Source organism: Bombina bombina, chromosome 6 (assembly GCF_027579735.1).
Source record: "Bombina bombina isolate aBomBom1 chromosome 6, aBomBom1.pri, whole genome shotgun sequence".
Taxonomy (NCBI): domain Eukaryota; kingdom Metazoa; phylum Chordata; class Amphibia; order Anura; family Bombinatoridae; genus Bombina; species Bombina bombina.
The window spans coordinates 639,394,610-639,413,858 of NC_069504.1; the positions used below are offsets into that span (position 1 = coordinate 639,394,610).

The 19,249-nt window shown below is 40.5% G+C and overlaps 1 protein-coding gene across 2 annotated transcripts in view; it reads right to left on the reverse strand.

The window, feature by feature from the left end:
* MFGE8 (milk fat globule EGF and factor V/VIII domain containing) overlaps positions 1 to 19,249 on the reverse strand; it is a 228,161-nt gene that overhangs the window by 115,629 nt on the left and 93,283 nt on the right. For both annotated transcript variants that reach the window (XM_053717664.1, XM_053717663.1), the window contains exons 5-6: positions 18,654 to 18,835; positions 18,159 to 18,314 (exon numbers count right to left, since the gene is read on the reverse strand). In XM_053717664.1, coding sequence (XP_053573639.1) covers positions 18,159 to 18,314; positions 18,654 to 18,835 — 338 coding nt within the window. The remainder of the gene's footprint in view (positions 1 to 18,158; positions 18,315 to 18,653; positions 18,836 to 19,249) is intronic.

The window sequence follows — 19,249 nt, forward strand, 5'->3', positions numbered from 1 at the left end:
TTCCAAAAACCTGGGACCATAAAACAGCCACACAATGCAAGCTCTCAATCAAACAAACTGGAAACAAATGAAGGGTGCAAGGGCTTATGTAATCACCCCAGACATATACAAAACACGGAAGGGGACTGCACTCTCAAACCGGACCGGGTACACATCCCATGATCCTGCAACATGTTCAGCACTGGGTGCTCACTGGCACTCACAGGAAGCTGTGCTGCCCCCAGAGTCACAGGTAGATAACCCCAGACAGGTCTGGGTGCAAGAACCATAGGGAAAATTACAAAACAAATTAATACAACACACAGTGAAAGTCCAGCACTCACAAGCTTTCAGCTAAGATTAAAAGCAAAAATGGAAGGGTTAGTTACCGCATTTGGCCAAATGGCACAAGCCCATGTACCACATCAAGTGGTGATTACATAAGCCTGTGCACCCTTCACTTGCTCCCAATCTGTTGGATTGAGAGCTTGCATTGTGTGGCTGTTTTAGGGTCCTAGGTTTTTGGAAGGGACCTTGACGTGGTACCTGGGCTTGTCCAATTTGGCCAAATGCGGTAACTAACCCTTCCATTTTTGCTGTAATCTTAGCTGAGAGCTTGTAAGTGAGTGCTTGACTTTCTCTGTGTGTTTATTTATATATATATATATATATATATATATATATACACACACACACACACACAAACAGTATCCCACAAAAGTGAGTACACCCCTCACATTTTTGTAAATATTTTATTATATCTTTTCATGTGACAACACTGAAGAAATGACACTTTGCTACAATGTAGTGAAAGTACAGCCTGTATAACAGTGTAAATTTGCTGTCCCCTCAAAATAACTCAAACATCCATTAATGTCTAAACTGTTGGCAACAAAAGTGATTACACCCCTAAGTGGAAATGTCTAAATTGGGCCCAAAGTGTCAATATTTTGTGTGGTCACCATTATTTTCCAGCACTGCCTTAACCAGAACTTCACAGGTTGCCACTGGAGTCCTCTTTCACTCCTCAATGACGACATTACAGAGTTGGTGTATGTTAGAGACCTTGCGCTCCACCACCTTCTGTTTGAGGATGCCCCACAGATGCTCAATATGGTTTAGGTCTGGAGACATGCTTGGCCAGTCCACCACCTTTACCCTCAGCTTCTTTAGCAAGGCAGTTGTCATCTTGGAGGTGTGTTTGGGGTCGTTATCATGTTGGAATACTGCCCTGTGGCCCAGTCTCCAAAGGGAGGGGATCATGCTCTGCTTCAGTATGTCACAGTACATGTTGAAATTCCTGGTTTCCTCAATGTACTGTAGCTCCCCAGTGCCGGCAGCACTCATGCAGGCCCAGACCATGACACTCCCACCACCATGCTTGACTGTAGGCAAGACACACTTGTCTTTGTTCTCCTCACCTGGTTGCCGCCACACACGCTTGACACCATCTGAACCAAATAAGTTTATCTTGGTCTCATCGAACCACAGAACATGGTTCCAGTAATACATGTCCTTAGTCTGCTTGTCTTCAGCAAACTGTTTGCAGGCTTTTCTGTGCATCATCTTTAGAAGAGGCTTCCTTCTGGGACGACAGCCATGCAGACCAATTTGATGCAGTGTGCGGCATATAGTCTGAGCACTGAAAGGCTGACCCCCCACCCCTTGAACCTCTGCAGCAATGCTGGCAGCACTCATATGTCTATTTCCCAAAGACAACCTCTGGATATGACGCTGAGCATGTGCACACAACTTGTTTGGTTGACCATGGCGAGGCCTGTTCTGAGTGGAACCTGTCCTGTGAAACCGCTGTATGGTCTTGCCCATGTGCACTCAACTTGTTTGGTTGACCATGGTGAGGCCTGTTCTGAGTGGAACCTGTCCTGTGAAACCGCTGTATATTTTTGCCCATCGTGCTGCAGCTCAGTTTCAGGGTCTTGGCAATCTTCTTATAGCCTAGGACATCTTTATGTAGAGCAAAAAATCTTTTTTTTCCAGATCCTCAGAGAGTTCTTTGCCATGAGGTGCTATGTTGAACTTCCAGTGACCAGTATGAGAGCGTGTGAGAGTGATAACACCAAATTTAACACACTTGCTCCCCATTCACACCCGAGACATTGTAACACTAGCGAGTCACATGACACCGGGGAGGGAAAATGGCTAGTTGGGCCCAATTTGGACATTTCCAATGGTTTAGACATTAATTGTAAGGTTACCCAGTATCTGTGTAATTTCAAACTGGATCTTCAACTGCAGATCTTAAAATGATTTAGATGTATCACTTGGCACAAGGACTAATTTAAATTGTTTAGATGTATCACTTGGCACAAGATTAATTCATAGAAAATAATCTAAAATGTGCTTTAAGTGAATTGATAAATTCAAACAATGTAACACTTTTAGCATAGACAAGTATCAACTTGCTGCCAAATATAATGTAGGCTCAGGCGTAAAGGTTAATTTTAACCATTATAGTATGGAGAACAGGAAGTCCCAATGACTAGACACAGTTGCAGTTTGGGAGATTCTATATATATACAGCAAGTTGTTAATCCCAAGTATATACACAGCAGGTTGTAGCTGTAATTAAAAGTCAGTATCATAAACAACTGGTTGCAACTCCTTCCAGTGGAGAGACAGTATGTTCCGGTAACCAAACTCAAAGGATGACAACAGAGGTGGGCGTTTCAAACTCCGGTAACGGAGCGAAAACGATGCAGCCAGAAAGTCAATCAGACAAGAGAGAATCGTCACAGGAGGGTGTGTCAAAGTCCAGTAACGGAGAGAATATGAACAAGGTAATTCTGGAAAACAAAGTTATAGTAGAGGTTGATTAGCTCTGTATAACCAACAAGGAAGTCTGTACCTGAACGAAGTATTGAGGCTGAGAGTCAGGACAGCGTTCCCCACGAGGATGCTATCACAATAGTTCATAAGCTGAGTAACTTGCAGTAGATATGTTTCAGGGCACGTAGCAAACAGGAGTTGATAGGAAATCCACTCTGGAGAGAAGCAAAGGCTGCTCAGGGAAAACTTTATAATCCAAATAGCGTTGAAATGATAGTAGAATCTCCAAGAGAGAGAGCTACATACCGCTCAGCACAATGTTACAAACACAATAACTAAGGACCTGCGTGACGTCAGAGAGCAGGTTAAGTAGAGGAAGTAGGCAGGGTTAGAGAAGCAAGTCTGTAATAGGTTACAGGGTAAGAAAACACAACTTATGCTTACCTGATAAATTTATTTCTCTTGTGGTGTATCCAGTCCACGGATCATCCATTACTTGTGGGATATTCTCATTCCCAACAGGAAGTTGCAAGAGGACACCCACAGCAGAGCTGTTATATAGCTCCTCCCCTAACTGCCATATCCAGTCATTCGACCGAAAACACGCAGAGAAAGGAGAAACCATAGGGTGCAGTGGTGACTGTAGTTTAAATGAAAAAAATACCTGCCTTAAAATGACAGGGCGGGCCGTGGACTGGATACACCACAAGAGAAATAAATTTATCAGGTAAGCATAAATTGTGTTTTCTCTTGTAAGGTGTATCCAGTCCACGGATCATCCATTACTTGTGGGATACCAATACCAAAGCTAAAGTACACGGATGAAGGGAGGGACAAGGCAGGTACTTAAACGGAAGGTACCACTGCCTGTAAACCCTTTCTCCCAAAAATAGCCTCCGAAGAAGCAAAAGTATCAAATTTGTAGAATTTTGAAAAATTATGAAGCGAAGACCAAGTCGCCGCCTTGCAAATCTGTTCAACAGAAGCCTCATTTTTAAAGGCCCAAGTGGAAGCCACAGCTCTAGTAGAATGAGCTGTAATCCTTTCAGGAGGCTGCTGGCCAGCAGTCTCATAGGCTAAGCGGATTATGCTTCTTAGCCAAATAGAAAGAGAGGTTGTCGAAGCCTTTTGACCTCTCCTCTGTCCAGAGTAGACAACAAACAAAGCAGATGTTTGACAAAATCTTTAGTAGCTTGTAAGTAAAACTTTAAAGCACGAACCACGTCCAGATTGTGTAATAGACGTTCCTTCTTTGAAGAAGGATTAGGACACAAGGATGGAACAACAATCTCTTGATTGATATTCTTGTTAGATACCACCTTAGGTAAAAACCCAGGTTTGGTACGCAGGACTACCTTATCCGTATGGAAGATCAGATAAGGAGAATCACATTGTAAAGCAGATAACTCGGAGACTCTACGAGCCGAGGAAATAGCTACCAAAAACAGAACTTTCCAAGATAAAAGTTTGATATCTATGGAATGAAGAGGTTGAAACGGAACTCCTTGAAGAACCTTAAGAACCAAATTTAAGCTCCATGGGGGAGCAACAGGTTTAAACACAGGCTTGATTCTAACCAAAGCCTGACAAAATGCCTGAACATCTGGAACATCTGCCAGACGCTTGTGCAAAAGAATAGACAGAGCAGAAATCTGTACTTTTAAGGAACTAGCTGACAATCCTTTTTCCAAACCATCTTGGAGAAAAGATAATATCCTGGGAATCCTAACCCTTGGATTCACACCAATAAAGATATGTACACCATATTTTATGGTAAATTTTCCTGGTGACAGGCTTTCGTGCCTGTATTAAGGTATCAATGACTGACTCGGAGAAGCCACGCTTTGATAATATCAAGCGTTCAATCTCCAGGCAGTCAGTCTCAGAGAAATTAGATTTGGATGGTTGAAAGGACACTAAAGTAGAAGGTCCTGTCTCAGAGGCAGAGTCCATGGTGGAAAGGATGACATGTCCACCAGATCTGCATACCAGGTCCTGAGTGGCCACGCAGACGCTATCAAAATCACCGATGCTCTCTCCTGCTTGACCTTGGCAATCAGTCGAGGGAGCAGAGGAAACGGTGGAAACACATAAGCCAGGTTGAAAGACCAGGGCGCTGCTAGAGCATCTATTAGCGTCGCCTTGGGATCCCTGGACCTGGATCCGTAACAAGGAAGCTTGGCGTTCTAGCGAGACGCCATGAGATCCAGTTCTGGTTTGCCCCAACGATGAATCAATTGTGCAAACACCTCCGGATGGAGTTCCCACTCTCCCGGATGAAAAGTCTGACGACTTAAAAAATCCGCCTCCCAGTTCTCTACACCTGGGATATGGATAGCTGATAGGTGGCAAGAGTGAGTCTCTACCCAGCGAATTATCTTTGAGACTTCTAACATCGCTAGGGAACTTCTTGTTCCCCCTTGATGGTTGATGTAAGCCACAGTCGTGATGTTGTCCGACTGAAATCTGATTTACCTCAGAGTTGCTAAGTGAGGCCAAGCCTGAAGAGTGTCTCCTCCTGAGTCCATGATCCCTGAGCCTTCAGGGAGTTCCAGACTGCACCCCAACCTAGAAGGCTGGCATCTGTTGTTACAATTGTCCAATCTGGCCTGCAAAAGGTCATACCTTTGGACAGATGGACCCGAGATAGCCACCAGAGAAGAGAATCCCTGGTCTCTTGATCCAGATTTAGTAGAGGGGACAAATCTGTGTAATCCCCGTTCCACTGACTGAGCATGCATAGTTGCAGCGGTCTGAGATGTAGGCGTGCAAACGGCACTATGTCCATTGCCGCTACCATTAAGCCGATTACTTCCATGCACTGAGCCACCGAAGGGTGCGGAATGGAATGAAGAACACGGCAGGAATTTAGAAGCTTTGATAACCTGGACTCCGTCAGGTAAATTTTCATTTCTACAGAATCTATCAGAGTCCCTAGGAAGGAAACTCTTGTGAGTGGGGATAGAGAACTCTTTTCCTCGTTCACTTTCCACCCATGCGACCTCAGAAATGCCAGTACTATGTCCGTATGAGACTTGGCAATTTGGAAGTTTGACGCCTGTATCAGGATGTCGTCTAAATAAGGGGCCACTGCTATGCCCCGCGGCCTTAGGACCACCAGAAGCGACCCTAGAACCTTCGTAAAGATTCTTGGGCCTGTCTAGAAAGGCAAACCTGAGAAACCGATGATGATCTTTGTTATCGGAATGTGAAGATAAGCATCCTTTAAATCCACTGTAGTCATATATTGACCCTCCTGGATCATAGGTAGGATTGTATGAATAGTTTCCATCTTGAATGATGGAACTCTGAGGAATTTGTTTAAGATCTTTAGATCCAAGATTGGTCTGAAGGTTCCCTCTTTCTTGGGAACCACAAACAGATTTGAGTAAAAACCCTGTCCCTGTTCCTCCTTTGGAACTGGATGGATCACTCCCATAACTAGGAGGTCTCGTACACAGTGTAAGAATGCCTCTCTCTTTATCTGGTTTGCAGATAATTGTGAAAGGTTAAATCTCCCTTTTGGGGGGGGGGAGCTTTGAAGTCCAGAAGATATCCCTGGGATATAAATTTCCAACACCCAGGGATCCTGGACATCTCTTGCCCACGCCTGGGCGAAGAGCGAAAGTCTGCCCCCTACTAGATCAGTTACCGGATAGGGGGCCGTTTCTTCATGCTGTCTTAGAGGCAGCAGCAGGCTTTTTGGCCTGCTTACCTTTGTCCCAGGTCTGGTTTGGTCTCCAGACCGTCTTAGACTGAGCAAAAGTTCCCTTTTGTTTGCATTGGAGGAAGTTGATGCCGCACTTACCTTGAAGTTTCGAAAGGCACGAAAATTAGACTGTTTGGCCCTTGATTTGGACCTGTCCTGAGGAAGGGCATGACCTTTTCCTCCAGTGATATCAGCAATAATCTCCTTCAAACAAGGCCCGAATAGGGTCTGCCCCTTGAAGGGAATGTTAAGCAGCTTAGATTTTGAAGTCACGTCAGCTGACCATGATTTAAGCCATAGCGCCCTGGGCGCCTGTATAGCAAAACCAGAATTCTTAGCCGTTAGTTTAGTCAAATGAACAATGGCATCAGAAAACAAAGGAATTGGCTAGCTTAAGTGCTCTAAGCTTGCCAAGTATGTCATCCAATGGAGTCGCTACCTGTAAAGCCTCTTCCAGAGACTCAAACCAGAACGCCGCAGCAGAGTGACAGGAGCAATGCATGCAAGGGGCTGTAGGATAAAACCTTATTGAATAAACATTTTCTTAAGGTAACGTTCTAATTTTTTATCCATTGGATCTAAAAAAGCACAACTGTCCTCGACAGGGATAGTAGTACGCTTTGCTAAAGTAGAAACTGCTCCCTCCACCTTAGGAACTGTCTGTCATAAGTCCCGTGTGGTGGCGTCTATTGGAAACATTTTTCTAAAAATAGGAGGGGAAGAGAACGTCACACCTGGTCTATCCCATTCCTTATTAATAATTTCTGTAAACCTTTTAGGTATTGGAAAAACATCAGTACACACCGGCACTGCATAGTATTTAAAGAAATCCAAAAAGAGTGTTTCAGAGACTAGAGTGGGTCTCTTGAGTGGCTGGCAAGAGGGGTCGTTGTGTGCTGGGTCATTGACTTTGAACTTTGGATACTGCATAGTATTTATCCAGTCTACACAATTTCTCTGGCACTGCAATTGTATCACAGTCATTCAGAGCAGCTAAAACCTCCCTGAGAAACACGCGGAGGTGTTCAAGCTTAAATTTAAATGTAGAAATATCAGAATTAGGTTGCATCATCTTTCCTGAGTCAGAAACATCACCCACAGACTGAAGCTCTCCTTCCTCAGCTTCTGCATATTGTGAGGCAGTATCAGACATGGTTCTTAAAGCGTCAGTATGCTCTGCATTTCGTCTAACCCCAGAGCTAACTCGCTTACCTCTAAATTCAGGTAGTCTGGTTAATACCGCTGACAGTGTATTATCCATGACTGACGCCATGTCTTGTAAAGTAATCGCTATGGGCGCCCTAGATGTACTTGGCGCCATTTGAGCATGAGTCCCTTGAGCGGGAGTCAAAGGATCTGACACGTGGGGAGAGTTAGTCGGCATAACTTCCCCCTCGTCAGATTCCTCTGGTGATAAATTTTTTTAAAGACAGAATATGATCTTTATTGCTTAAAGTGAAATCAGTACATTTGGAACACATTCTAAGAGGGGGTTCCACCATGGCTTTTAAACATAATGAACAAGGAGTTTCCTCTATGTCAGACATGTTTGTACAGACTAGCAACGAGACTAGCAAGCTTGGAAAACACTTTAAATCAAGTTAACAAGCAAATATAAAAAACGGTACTGTGCCTTTAAGAGAAACAAATTTTGTCAAAATTTGAAAAACAGTGAATAAAGGCAGTAAATCAAACAAAATTTTTACAGTGTATGTAATAAGTTAACAGAGCATTGCACCCACTTGCAAATGGATGATTAACCCCTTAATTAAAAAAACGGATAAAAAAAACTGATATAGACGTTTTTTAACAGACACAACAAACTGCCACAGCCTGCTGTGGCCCTACCTTCCCCAATAAATGGAAAGCCTTTCAGCCCTTTAGAGATGTCCTATAGCATACAGGGGACTCCTGAGGGAAGCTGGATGTCACAGTTTGTAATTTTAACTGCAACAACTGTAACTTTTATACTACAACAGTGGAAAGCCTCAGGAAACTGTTTCTAGGCAAAATTTAAGCCAGCCATGTGGAAAAAAACTAGGCCCCAATAAAGTTTTATCACCAAAGCATATATAAAAACGATTAAACATGCCAGCAAACGTTTTATATTGCAATTTTATAAGGGTATTACCCCCGAGAGTAAGCATGATACCAGTCGCTATTAAATCACTGTATTCAGGCTTAACTTACATTAATCCGGTATCAGCAGCATTTTCTAGCATTTTCCATTTCTAGAAAAAATTGTAACTGCACATACCTCATAGCAGAGTAACCTGCACGCCATTCTCCCGCTGAAGTTACCTCTCTCCTCAGACATATGTGAGAACAGCAATGGATCTTAGTTACAACCTGCTAAGACCATAGAAAACTCAGACAGATTCTTCTTCTATTTACTGCCTGGGATAAAATAGTACAACTCCGGTACCATTTAAAATAACAAACTTTTGATTGAAGATAAAAAACTAACTATATTTCACCACTCTCTCTTACTACCTCCATGCGTGTTGAGAGTTGCAAGAGAATGACTAGATATGGCAATTAGGGGAGGAGCTATATAACAGCTCTGCTGTGGGTGTCCTCTTGCAACTTCCTGTTGGGAATGAGAATATCCCACAAGTAATGGATGATCCGTGGACTGGATACACCTTACAAGAGAAAGAATATTTTCCTGACATTAAAGGCTGTTTGTTAAGTTATTTTGAGGGGACAGCAAATTTACACTGTTATACAGGCTGTACACTCACTACTTTACATTGTAGCAAAGTGTCATTTCCTCAGTGTTGTCACATAAAAAAGATACAATAACATATTTACAAAAATGTGAGGGGTGTACTCACTTTTGTGGGATACTACATATATATATATATATATATATATATATAAACTTGTGCATATGTTTTATATATATATATATATATATATATATATATATATATATATATATATATATATATTAGGGGCATTTTAAGGCCTAGGCCAACAAGGCCCGTGCCTAGGGCGCCAAATTTGGGAGGGCGGCACTTTTGGTCTATTGCCCCCGGCCGCTGCACTAGTCTAGTGTGTGTATATACTTTTAAAAAAAATTGACTCAGTCAGTCCGGTCACATGACATCCTCCCTCCCACCATTATCGGCCTTCCTGCAGTCTGCATCCGCATTCCAAGGCCAGACGGCAATCAGGTTTGGCAGGGCAGTCAGGAACCGCACGGTCCAGTCACCAGAGAAGTGCAGCTGTTGGCACTGACTCATTACGTGAGAGGGAGAAAAGGAGTCTGGAGTCAGTGGGACCAGAAGAGACAGAGGGCGGCAAAGAGTCTATGGGGGACGGCATGGTGAAAGGTCTCAAACTGCCTCAGTGACTTTAGGGATGAGTCTGACTAAGGGAGAGTGACTGGGGACCACGCACTGGTAGATGGAACAAGAAGTTCAGCTCTGCTGGGGGGGACGGGGGGGGGGGACGCTTCCCGGCATAGATGAGAAACTATTTCTTATAAATAAAGCTCTGAAATAAAATAAACCACATTTGGATATAATAAAATGGGCAGTGTATAAAAAAAACATTCATGTGTGCTATGTTTATTTTTGGAGAAATAGCTCTTATGCTAAAGCTGTTTGTCACAGGTGGGGAAAACATAATTTATGTAAGAACTTACCTGATAAATTCATTTCTTTCATATTAGCAAGAGTCCATGAGCTAGTGACGTATGGGATATACATTCCTACCAGGAGGGGCAAAGTTTCCCAAACCTCAAAATGCCTATAAATACACCCCTCACCACACCCACAATTCAGTTTAACGAATAGCCAAGAAGTGGGGTGATAAAAAAGTGCGAAAGCATATAAAATAAGGAATTGGAATAATTGTGCTTTATACAAAATCATAACCACCACAAAAAAGGGCGGGCCTCATGGACTCTTGCTAATATGAAAGAAATGAATTTATCAGGTAAGTTCTTACATAAATTATGTTTTCTTTCATGTAATTAGCAAGAGTCCATGAGCTAGTGATGTATGGGATAATGACTACCCAAGATGTGGATCTTTCCACACAAGAGTCACTAGAGAGGGAGGGATAAAATAAAGACAGCCAATTCCTGCTGAAAATAATCCACACCCAAAATAAAGTTTAACGAAAAACATAAGCAGAAGATTCAAACTGAAACCGCTGCCTGAAGTACTTTTCTACCAAAAACTGCTTCAGAAGAAGAAAATACATCAAAATGGTAGAATTTAGTAAAAGTATGCAAAGAGGACCAAGTTGCTGCTTTGCAGATCTGGTCAACCGAAGCTTCATTCCTAAACGCCCAGGAAGTAGAAACTGACCTAGTAGAATGAGCTGTAATTCTCTGAGGCGGAGTTTTACCCGACTCAACATAGGCAAGATGAATTAAAGATTTCAACCAAGATGCCAAAGAAATGGCAGAAGCTTTCTGGCCTTTTCTAGAACCGTAAAAGATAACAAATAGACTAGAAGTCTTACGAAAAGATTTCGTAGCTTCAACATAATATTTCAAAGCTCTAACAACATCCAAAGAATGCAACGATTTCTCCTTAGAATTCTTAGGATTAGGACATAATGAAGGAACCACAATTTCTCTACTAATGTTGTTGGAATTCACAACTTTAGGTAAAAATTCAAAAGAAGTTCGCAAAACCGCCTTATCCTGATGAAAAATCAGAAAAGGAGACTCACAAGAAAGAGCAGATAATTCAGAAACTCTTCTGGCAGAAGAGATGGCCAAAAGGAACAAAACTTTCCAAGAAAGTAATTTAATGTCCAATGAATGCATAGGTTCAAACGGAGGAGCTTGAAGAGCTCCCAGAACCAAATTCAAACTCCAAGGAGGAGAAATTGACTTAATGACAGGTTTTATACGAACCAAAGCTTGTACAAAACAATGAATATCAGGAAGAATAGCAATCTTTCTGTGAAAAAGAACAGAAAGAGCAGAGATTTGTCCTTTCAAAGAACTTGCGGACAAACCCTTATCTAAACCATCCTGAAGGAACTGTAAAATTCTCGGTATTCTAAAAGAATGCCAGGAAAAATGATGAGAAAGACACCAAGAAATATAAGTCTTCCAGACTCTATAATATATCTCTCGAGATACAGATTTACGAGCCTGTAACATAGTATTAATCACAGAGTCAGAGAAACCATTTTGACCAAGAATCAAGCGTTCAATCTCCATACCTTTAAATTTAAGGATTTCAGATCCTGATGGAAAAAAGGACCTTGTGACAGAAGGTCTGGTCTTAACGGAAGAGTCCACGGTTGGCAAGAGGCCATCCGGACAAGATCCGCATACCAAAACCTGTGAGGCCATGCCGGAGCTACCAGCAGAACAAACGAGCATTCCTTCAGAATCTTGGAGATTACTCTTGGAAGAAGAACTAGAGGCGGAAAGATATAGGCAGGATGATACTTCCAAGGAAGTGATAATGCATCCACTGCCTCCGCCTGAGGATCCCGGGATCTGGACAGATACCTGGGAAGTTTCTTGTTTAGATGGGACGCCATCAGATCTATTTCTGGAAGTTCCCACATTTGAACAATCTGAAGAAATACCTCTGGGTGAAGAGACCATTCGCCCGGATGCAACGTTTGGCGACTGAGATAATCCGCTTCCCAATTGTCTACACCTGGGATATGAACCGCAGAGATTAGACAGGAGCTGGATTCCGCCCAAACCAAAATTCGAGATACTTCTTTCATAGCCAGAGGACTGTGAGTCCCTCCTTGATGATTGATGATTGCCACAGTTGTGACATTGTCTGTCTGAAAACAAATGAACGATTCTCTCTTCAGAAGAGGCCAAAACTGAAGAGCTCTGAAAATTGCACGGAGTTCCAAAATATTGATCGGTAATCTCACCTCCTGAGATTCCCAAACTCCTTGTGCCGTCAGAGATCCCCACACAGCTCCCCAACCTGTGAGACTTGCATCTGTTGAAATTACAGTCCAGGTCGGAAGCACAAAAGAAGCCCCCTGAATTAAACGATGGTGATCTGTCCACCATGTTAGAGAGTGTCGAACAATCGGTTTTAAAGATATTAATTGAGATATCTTCGTGTAATCCTTGCACCATTGCTTCAGCATACAGAGCTGAAGAGGTCGCATGTGAAAACGAGCAAAGGGGATCGCGTCCGATGCAGCAGTCATAAGACCTAGAATTTCCATGCATAAGGCTACCGAAGGGAATGATTGTGACTGAAGGTTTCGACAAGCTGTAATCAACTTTAGACGTCTCTTGTCTGTTAAAGACAGAGTCATGGACACTGAATCCATCTGGAAACCCAGAAAGGTTACCCTTGTCTGAGGAATCAAAGAACTTTTTGGTAAATTGATCCTCCAACCATGATCTTGAAGAAACAACACAAGTCGATTCGTATGAGATTCTGCTAAATGTAAAGACTGAGCAAGTACCAAGATATCGTCCAAATAAGGAAATACCACAATACCCTGTTCTCTGATTACAGACAGCAGGGCACCGAGAACCTTTGTAAAAATTCTTGGAGCTGTAGCTAGGCCAAATGGCAGAGCCACAAACTGGTAATGCTTGTCCAGAAACGAGAATCTCAGGAACTGATAATGATCTGGATGAATCGGAATATGCAGATATGCATCCTGTAAATCTATTGTGGACATATAATTCCCTTGCTGAACAAAAGGTAAGATAGTCCTTACAGTTACCATCTTGAACGTTGGTATCCTTACATAATGATTCAATATTTTAGATCCAGAACTGGTCTGAAAGAATTCTCCTTCTTTGGTACAATGAAGAGATTTGAATAAAACCCCATCCCCTGTTCCGGAACTGGAACTGGCATAATTACTCCAGTCAACTCTAGATCTGAAACACATTTCAGAAATGCTTGAGCTTTTACTGGATTTACTGGGACACGGGAAAGAAAAAATCTCTTTGCAGGAGGTCTCAACTTGAAACCAATTCTGTACCCTTCTGAAACAATGCTCTGAATCCAAAGATTGTGAACAGAATTGATCCAAATTTCCTTGAAAAAACGTAACCTGCCCCCTACCAGCTGAGCTGGAATGAGGGCCGCACCTTCATGTGGACTTAGAAGCAGGCTTTGCCTTTCTAGCTGGCTTGGATTTATTCCAGACTGGAGATGGTCTCCAAACTGAAACTGCTCCTGAGGATGAAGGATCAGGCTTTTGTTCTTTGTTGAAACGAAAGGAACGAAAACGATTATTAGCCCTGTTTTTACCTTTAGATTTTTTATCCTGTGGTAAAAAAGTTCCTTTCCCACCAGTAACAGTTGAAATAATGGAATCCAACTGAGAACCAAATAATTTGTTACCCTGGAAAGAAATGGAAAGTAAAGTTGATTTAGAAGCCATATCAGCATTCCAAGTTTTAAGCCATAAAGCTCTTCTAGCTAAAATAGCTAGAGACATAAACCTGACATCAACTCTGATAATATCAAAAATGGCATCACAGATAAAATTATTAGCATGCTGAAGAAGAATAATAATATCATGAGAATCACGATGTGTTACTTGTTGCGCTAAAGTTTCCAACCAAAAAGTTGAAGCTGCAGCAACATCAGCCAAAGATATAGCAGGTCTAAGAAGATTACCTGAACACAGATAAGCTTTTCTTAGAAAGGACTCAATTTTCCTATCTAGAGGATCCTTAAACGAAATACCATCTGACGTAGGAATAGTAGTACGTTTAGCAAGGGTAGAAATAGCCCCATCAACTTTAGGGATCTTGTCCCAAAATTCTAATCTGTCAGACGGCACAGGATATAATTGCTTAAAACGTTTAGAAGGAGTAAATGAATTACCCAAATTATCCCATTCTTTGGAAATTACTGCAGAAATAGCATTAGGAACAGGAAAAACTTCTGGAATAACCACAGGAGCTTTAAATACCTTATCTAAACGTTTAGAATTAGTATCAAGAGGACCAGAATCCTCTATTTCTAAAGCAATTAGTACTTCTTTAAGTAAAGAACGAATAAATTCCATTTTAAATAAATATGAAGATTTATCAGCATCAACCTCTGAGACAGAATCCTCTGAACCAGAGGAATCATCAGAATCAGAATGATGATGTTCAGTTAAAAATTCATCTGTAGGGAGAGAAGTTTTAAAAGATTTTTTACGTTTACTAGAAGGAAAAATAACAGACATAGCCTTCTTTATGGATTCTGAAACAAAATCTCTTATATTATCAGGAACATTCTGCACCTTAGATGTTGAAGGAACTGCAACAGGCAATGGTACTTTACTAAAGGAAATATTATCTGCTTTAACAAGTTTGTCATGACAATCAATACAAACAACAGCTGGAGGAATAGCTACCAAAAGTTTACAGCAGATACACTTAGCTTTGGTAGATTCAGCACTTGACAGCGATTTTCCTGTAGTATCTTCTGACTCAGATGCAACGTGAGACATCTTGCAATATGTAAGAGAAAAAACAACATATATATAAAGCAAAATTGATCAAATTCCTTAAATGACAGTTTCAGGAATGGGAAAAAATGCCAAAGAACAAGCTTCTAGCAACCAGAAGCAATAAAAAATGAGACTTAAATAATGTGGAGACAAAAGTGACACCCATATTTTTTCGCGCCAAATAAGACGCCCACATTATTTGGCGCCTAAATGCTTTTTGGCGCCAAAAATGACGCCACATCCGGAACGCCGACATTTTTGGCGCAAAATAACGTCAAAAAATGACGCAACTTCCGGCGACACGTATGACGCCGGAAACGGAAATAGAATTTTTGCGCCAAAAAAGTCCGCGCCAAGAATGACGCAATAAAATGAAGCATTTTCAGCCCCCGCGAGCCTAACAGCCCACAGGGAAAAAGTCAAATTTTAAGGTAAGAAAAATGTTAAATTAAAATGCATTATCCCAAATATGAAACTGACTGTCTGAAAATAAGGAAAGTTGAACATTCTGAGTCAAGGCAAATAAATGTTTGAATACATATATTTAGAACTTTATAAACAAAGTGCCCAACCATAGCTAGGAGTGTCACAGAAAATAAGACTTACTTACCCCAGGACACTCATCTACATATAGCAGATAGCCAAACCAGTACTGAAACAAGAATCAGCAGAGGTAATGGTATATATAAGAGTATATCTTCGATCTGAAAAGGGAGGTAAGAGATGAATCTCTACGACCGATAACAGAGAACCTATGAAATAGACCCCTTAGAAGGAGATCACTGCATTCAAATAGGCAATACTCTCCTCACATCCCTCTGACATTCACTGCACGCTGAGAGGAAAACCGGGCTCCAACTTGCTGCGGAGCGCATATCAACGTAGAATCTAGCACAAACTTACTTCACCACCTCCATCGGAGGCAAAGTTTGTAAAACTGAATTGTGGGTGTGGTGAGGGGTGTATTTATAGGCATTTTGAGGTTTGGGAAACTTTGCCCCTCCTGGTAGGAATGTATATCCCATACGTCACTAGCTCATGGACTCTTGCTAATTACATGAAAGAAATTAATCAGCTACAATTTTCACTAGTGATCCACTTAAAGGCAAAGTTGTGATTCTCTAGTAGTACTTTATGAAGGATGTATTGTGGCTAGTGAGGAACAATAATTCATCATCCTATAAAGGAAACATATAAATGCTAATGAAGTTTTAAAGTAGTTCAATGTGGCAGCGTATTTGTGTGTATAGGTATGTGTATGTGCATGTAAGTTTGTGTGTGTGTAAGTGTGAGTGTAGGTAGGTATGTGTATGTAGTTATGTGTGTTTATGTACAGCAGTGATTTGCAACCTTTTTTTTGCCGTGGCACACTTTTTTACATTAAAAAATCCTGTGGCACACCACCATCCCAAAATTTTACAAAATCACACATTGTAGCCTAATACAGGATATGTATACAGTATATATATATATATATATATATATATATACACACATACACACTGTACTGTGCTGCCATGCCATGCCTCCTACAAACTATACATGACATATTGACATTCATTCACAAACAATCATAATCATTGTCTGTGAATGAATGTCAATGTCATGGTTGTAAATGATTGCTGATGAGCCTGTCACATACCTCCCAATATTTCAAAATTTGAAAGAGGGACACCCCCGCACTGTTGTCAGTCTGCCGTGGCACACCTGAGGATCTCTCACGGCACACTAGTGTGCCACGGCACACTTGTTGAAAAACACTGATTTACAGTATGTGTAAGTCTGTATGTGTGTTTATATATGTATGCTTGTATGAGTAACTGTTTATGTACAGTATATGTATGCTTTTATATGTCTATATCTATGTCCTGAAGTAATTACATATGTGTATGTATAAATGTATTTGTATTTTCTCCTTTTCTCCATCTGTCCTCTCTCCCTCGTATAAGAGCCTGTGTGTGGTATATAAATGCTGTCCATGCATAGTAGTAAAGTTTAAAAGGACAGTCTACTCCAGAATTGTTACTGTTTAAAAAGATAGCCAATCCCTTTATTACCCATTCCCGAGCATTGGTTTAGTAAGGGTCCTAGTGAACATTTTCTAAAACAAGTAACATTATACAGTGACCAAAAATATTATGGCTGAAAAACAGCCTAAAACCTAGGGAGGAAGGAGCGGGGCAGCAGAATGCTGAGTGCCTAGGGCAGCACAAAACCTAAATACGCCACTGATATATAGAGATATTATATATATATATATATATATATATATATATATATATATATATATATATATATATATACATACATATACACACATACATATACATACACTGTATTTAAATATATACAATATCTGCAGAAGTGCACTCTCACTTAAAAGGGTTCAGCAGCCAAGGTGCATGCAATTCAAAAATCCACTTCAAATAACAGGCTTGCACTCACGGGTCTTTTCTTTTAAAGTGCCTTTAAAGAAGGAGGGCTGTATCTCCGAAACTTCACATTAAAAAAGGCACTGGAATTTGAGTACAAAGAACAGTTCTGGGCTAATATGAGATAAAATTTAGATATTAATGGTTACGTTTCCAAAGTACAATTAAGAGGGACAGTCTAGTCAAAATTACATTTTCATGAATCAGATAGGGTATGTAATTTTAAACAACTTTTCAATTCACTTTTATAATCAAATTTGCTTTGTTCTCTTGGTATTCTTAGTTGAAAGCTAAACCTAGGTAGACTCATATGCTAATTTTAAAGCCCTGAAGGACGCCTCTTTTCTGAATGCATTTCACAAATTTTAACAGCTAGAGGGTGTTAGTTCATGTGTGCCATATAGATAACGTGCTTACGGCCGTGAAGTTACTTATGAGAGGGCACTGATTGGCTAAAATGCAAGTCTGTCAAAATAACTGAAATAAGGGGGCAGTCTGCAGAGGTTTAGATACAAGGTAATCACAGAGGTAAAACTTATATTAATATAATTGTGTTGGTTATGCAAAACTGGTTAATGGGTAATAAAGGGGTTATCTATCTTTTTAAACACTAAATATTCTGAGTAGACTGTCCCTTTAAACTGTATGTCCTGTATGCTATTTAATGCATTAATGTCTCATGGTCAAAAACAAAGAACCAAAGTAAATCAAGAGTTTTGGTACACATCTGCCTGTTTCTTATTTACTCTATAACACTATGATTAGGAAGCTTGGGATATCAAATCTAGGTGACCAGGACACTTATACAAAGTTATCAGATTTACCTTGTCTACATCCCTTCCCTCGTCTTTGTAAAAAAAAAACTGGTGACCATCTAGACTGTATGCAACCTTGAAAGTTCTAAGGTACTCGGGAGTACCCATCCGACTGGCTCCTTGCGTTATTATTCCAGACACCCTCATTTGCCGAAGCAGGTTGACCTATCATAAAGAAAAAAATAATAATACAAGACTAGTTTAAACCATGATAGGAAGATGCAATGTTTCTGTTGCTATTATTGCATTCATGAAAACACATAAAATAATGTTATCGTGACATATTTGAAGATATTAAAATGACAACTATTTAAGTACTGTATATAAAGATGAGTCAACATTTATAAATATAGATACCATCCTACTAAAATAAAAAATCCTTCACAGTCTACTTCAAAAACATGATAATGATATATATAAGTTTTCATAATTTTCATTACATAGTTTATTATTATTAAATACAATGTTTTTCAGTGAGAAGAGTGTCCCTATTCCTGTTTGTACCTGAATCCATGGGTTCTTATCATAACTGCTAGATGTCCATGCATTAACAATCCCATGATTATTAAGGCGAGCAAGGTTTGGTCCCCACCTCTGCAGACCAAGAAAACCATGATATAAAGATGAAGATGTAATCTGGGCATCCGATATAGCTCTACCTTCCATGCCCAGTGCATTAGAGCAGCCTAAACAAAGGAAGTATACAACATCAAAAAAGGTCAAATACACAAATATATCAAAAAGAATTAAATAAATTAATAAATAATAATTGACTGGAATTCCCAGCATTGCTAAAATGTATTATATTATCACTGGCAATTCTTCTGGTGTGGTGTAAGGAGCCGTACACAATTAAAACATTTACAAACGTTTTTCCTAATTACGTACTGGGATTATAAAGAGGAGCGATCCAATGATTTGTATGTTTTATGGTAGCAGTATGATATACGCCATACATAGGATGCACAACATTAGCTCTATTAGTACAAATTGTTTTTGCAGAATATTGTCTTAGAGTATTATGTCAAGAAATATTTTTTATAGGAATATGGAAGTGAAAAGTAAATCAGCAACTAACTCCCAGTAGTGCATTGCTGCTT